Source organism: Limulus polyphemus, unplaced genomic scaffold (assembly GCF_000517525.1).
Source record: "Limulus polyphemus unplaced genomic scaffold, Limulus_polyphemus-2.1.2 Scaffold1767, whole genome shotgun sequence".
Classification (NCBI taxonomy): Eukaryota; Metazoa; Arthropoda; class Merostomata; order Xiphosura; family Limulidae; genus Limulus; species Limulus polyphemus.
The window spans coordinates 214,969-219,906 of record NW_013667377.1 but is presented as its reverse complement, the minus strand read 5'-3'; the positions used below and the strand labels follow the sequence as shown (position 1 = coordinate 219,906).

The following is a 4,938-nucleotide window of genomic DNA, read 5'->3' as shown; positions in this document are numbered from 1 at the left end:
ATATATATAGATAGATATATAGGTAAATTTAATCATTAACTTTAAATAACCCTGAGGAATTTAAAAATTGACCACATTTTGCCCGAATGACAAATGATAACAAAATAAGTTGAGGTTTTTATGATTGCTATCTAAGATTGTAATATTTTCTTGTTTTAATCTTTAAAATTGATGCACAAGAAAATAAACAACTTTTAGTTATTTCGCTGAAATCCTAATATTCTAACAAAAATTTATTTATTTATCATTCTTTCCCCATAACATCAATTAAAATTTTAAATTTTAGCTATGAAGATAATGTGATGGTAACAGCTTTACAAACTTCTATGAAGCATTTTGTTTTCCCAAAATAACTGATTCACACATGACTGAATTTTTTCTATCAAAAAAAAATTTTTAGGTGATATTTGACAAACACATTCAGTTTATAGATTGTCTAAAATATTTTTCTCAGTAGTGTAAATAAACATTTACACAGTAATCTGCTGTGCAAAGTTCAACTCAGCTTAATATTATTTTGTAAAGTATTCTCATGTGAAAACAGTAGTTAATAAAAGCACAGCTCCAATGAAACTTTATAAACATTATTATGTGGTTTATAGCATGACTATAAACAACCGATTCATAATAAAATTTATAATGTATGGACAATACTACATTGTAAGTAACTTTTTAGTTTGTTGGCAATATCTTGTCATAAAAATAAAACTATGGTATATATTCTGATTACTGCCCACTGGTATGAAATATATTTACTTTTCCCCTCAAATAATATTATTTATCCTCCTTTTTATCATTTGGTACAATGTAGATCTTTTTGGGGTGAATTAACAGGAACATGTTGTACACTACACCAACTTAAAGATCTATTCTTTTTTTAATTTTCCTTTTTCCTAATGTGAAAAACTATTTTGAATTTACAAAGATTATATCATTTCTTCAACCTACCGATGAATCAATTAGCATTGTAAAGTTAGAGCACACAAACATATAACCAATATCATTTTTGTTCATAAGTAACAACAGTACCAAGCTAATCTAATCTCTGTACAAAATACTTGTAAATTACAATACAGAAATTTGTTGTGCATTTCACTTACTCTTTTTAAACTATAACAAATTTATTCATAAAAACGAATTAATTATAAGGAGTCAAAAACAAAACAATGACTTACACCATTAATTGACTGAAATTTATTTTTATAAACTTACAAATCTTCTCTCCTATTTATTTCTTTGTGAACAATTATGTTTAATAAGCTTATTTTGAGATGTAATTCACAACTCTCCTTCAACATGCAACAGTAAATTGTTTTAATTATTATTATTTATGCTACAATGAGTTTAGTTGCATTGCAGACTAAAGAACTATTAAATTACTATTAAAAATGTAAAAAAAAAAATTACAGTTTCACAGAATCTGTAAACATTTTATTATCCACAGAAATCTAAGCTTATACATGAGATTACATAAAAATAAATAAAAATTACAAGCATATGTTCCCTTTTACTTTTATTATGCCAGATTTATTTAGCTAAAAGGTTCAATTAATTACTGAATGTGATCAACCGAAATACTGTAAAAAATTAAAACATGGTAAACAAAATCTCCCAAACAATGCTTAGGAAATATTTAAAGTTTTTAGTCTTACCTATTCAGAATACAAGGTAATACAAAAACAATCACTTTTCTCTCTTCATCTTTTTGAAGTTCATTGACTTCTTGTAGTTTATTAAGATACCTGAAGAAAAAGAACAAATTCACCTCATCTTTTAGGAAGGTCCATTCATTCTTTTTAAAATCCTATATATCCTTAAGAATAACTAGAATTACTTAATAGGGATTTTATACAATATCCAATTAAAGTCCAAAACCAGAATAAGATAAATAAAATAATTAAAAAACAATTATTTATGTATACATAAATTCCTTATTTCAAAAACAACAACATAAACTTCATATACCAATAACTTTTATTGTTTTTACTGTAAGGTAGCATAACATGAACTTGTTAATTTACCTTAATGCTTTCTTGTACTTGGCATGTGCCATAACATAGTCCTGCTTCCTAAAATACAAGTTCCCAGATCTTTTGATCATTTCTGAAACTTGAAGAACCTTTTCTATCTGAAAAAACAAACAAACAAACAAAAATTATTTCCCTTAGTACGTTTACAAAACACATTAGCAGACTTATGAAAATGTAGTACAAGGTTTGTAAAGATGATCATGAAAGATTTCCAACTTTATATCACACATAGAGTGGATTGATGCATTTATTTTACAATGTTTTTATACCGTGGAAGTTTATAAAGTAAAAACAACCTAGAGTTAGAAAACTAGCCTCTTAACCAAATTTTCAATTTAAAGAACATAATAACCTTTTAGGAAAAATGCATTTGTATAATTATTTTTTGAGTTTCTTAGGACTAATGATTTTAACAAACCTCATTATTAAGGTAACAACATTTGGTTTGGGTTGTTTCCATTTAATATCTCAAACAGAAAGTATACAAATGCTAAGAAAAAACTAACTTTGGTATAGTTTGTCATTGCTTTTGTAGCATTTAACTACAAATGATGTTCAAACATAGTTGGTTATTACTAGAGCTGGTCAATTATTGAATTTGCTACTCAATTAATTGTTGGGCTACTTAATTAATTGCATTTAAGTAACTGATTATTCTAACTTGAGAGTAATCATACTATATCAGCTAGTTTTAGTTTTTTAAACTAATTTTCAAACTACCCTATGTTTAATATGATAGAAATCTTTTATTGGTCAGCATTTTTGCATCTTGCAAAAAATAATTTTATTTTCTAAAACAATTTATTTTGCAAGAAACTTCTGACACATTTTTGTTTTAAATATAATTTAAACATTTCCTACTGTTCAATTGCATCACCATTTTGTAGATTTTTAAAATATGCACTAAGTCCATCATTGACTGTGTAAGTCATAAATTGATAACAAAATAATGAAAACATTTTATTCTCAATGACAATGATGTTTTTATCTAAAACCTATCATGACTGCAAGTAGAAATAATTAAACAGCCAGTTTGTCGTTTTTTTTTTATACATGTTATTTCAATGGTGTAAACATAAAAATGAATGTCAATAAATATGGATTTAGTTAATCAGAATAATTTGACATTGCTTACCACACTCATTAATTCTAACTAAGCTTTCTGATTTGATGATGATTTTATTTGATTTGTTGAACATAATACAAAAAAACCCTCACATGAAACCCCTGCAACTAAAAAAAAACCCACAGTATATCTATTCAAAACACACTAATTTTAAACAACAGCCAAATGTTATTTCTGAGTGTTTCATTATCTGCATGAGAGCATGTCCATTTTAAAAGTTTGTATTTTAAAAACATCACAAATGAACTTATCCACAGAGTATATCAATAACTACTTGCTCTTGAAAAGAAAGTATTTGGCTACCTGCAAGGATTTTGAAATGAAAAATAACATTCCTTGATCATAACATGTGAAAGCAAGGGTACAAGAAAGCTATAAACAACCATATGTTAAGATACTTCTCTGAATGAGGAAGCTCTTTACTTGGCAATTACATCAAATGAGAGAGACATTAATAAACATAATGAGCGAAGTGCTACTACACATATTAAAAGTAGGTAAACATTTGGATAACATTGCTAGAGATTGATGCTTTGAGAAACTCTTACTTAAAACATTATATTGGTATAGTTACCATTAATGAACTGAAAGCATACTATAAAAAGAATTTCAAAAAAAAGTTTCAAATTTGGTATCTGAGGAAAACAAAATTTTGAAATTTATTCAAGGATAATGGGAAGCAGCATATAATAAGTTGTCCACTGTGGAATATTAGCAGAATAAAGACAGAATAAAAATGCAACTATATTTTAATTTATTTTATTGTCCCTTGGTGGGCTAATGGTAAGTTTACAGACATACAATGCTAAAATCTAGGGTTAAATTCTCCACAGTGAAAAAGAGTGCAGGTAGTTTATTGTCTGTGCTAAAACAATAATAACATGTATTTGAATATAAATTTCGTATGTAAATCATATATTTATAAAATATGAAATAGATTTAGCAAATATATACAGAACTGGAAAAGATTAAATTGGTATACGAAACAACAGCTAAAGATTTTGGGAATTAACTAATACTAACAAACCTAAAAATGTTTTTGCACTACATACATGAAAATAAGGTAAAATATTATTCCATCATAAGCAAAATAACATTTTGAATACACAGGTACTCTTCTCTTGACATTTGGAAAGTAAAGGAGTAAAATACAATGTAGAGCAAAATGTGTGTCATTTTTTGTTTGTTACCTTAATAAAATGATTGACAGTTACAAATTTGAATACTATATTAATTTCTTGATTTTTTTATTGTTTATTGAAAAATTAAGTGGTACATTTACATTTGCAATTTATTACATGGTTGAACGGCTGGCATGACTTAGTGGATAAAGACCATACATTGGAATCGATCCAGATCAGGATGAGGATAAAGATGGGAAGTTATAATAAATGAAGACCACTTCATGAGTATACTAAATACACATGTTAAGTCAAATCAAATGGTATAGAAGAAAAACAACAAAGACTAATTAGGAGTCATAGCATAACTTAATATTAACTAATATACGAGGCCTGTGAGAAAAGTATCCGACCATTGGCCGGGGAATAAAAACTAGCATATCTGGAGCATTGGAAACCTAATCACCCTCAAAGTAGTCTCCTTGGGACTCCACACACTTCTCCCAGCGGTGCCGCCATTGTTGGAAGCATTCCGAGAAAGCCTCTTTCGAGATGGAGTTTAGCTCAGCTGTCATTGCAGCCATAATGTCCTCTCTTGTCTGAAATCGCATTCCTTTCAATGGCCAGAAGTCGCAAGGAGCCATATCAGGAGAGTAAGGAG

General features: G+C 27.8%; 1 protein-coding gene across 3 annotated transcripts in view; it reads right to left on the bottom strand.

The window, feature by feature from the left end:
* The window catches only part of LOC106464873 (peptidyl-prolyl cis-trans isomerase 3-like), a 36,079-nt gene that overhangs the window by 8,486 nt on the left and 22,655 nt on the right, over nt 1–4,938 (bottom strand). For 2 of the 3 annotated variants that reach the window (XM_013925031.2, XM_013925032.2), the window contains exons 6-7: nt 2,022–2,128; nt 1,653–1,742 (exon numbers count right to left, since the gene is read on the bottom strand). In XM_013925031.2, the coding sequence (XP_013780485.1) occupies nt 1,653–1,742; nt 2,022–2,128 (197 nt within the window). Of the gene's footprint in view, nt 1–1,602; nt 1,743–2,021; nt 2,129–4,938 lie in introns of all 3 variants that reach the window. The other variant, XR_002611847.1, reaches the window with a different exon arrangement.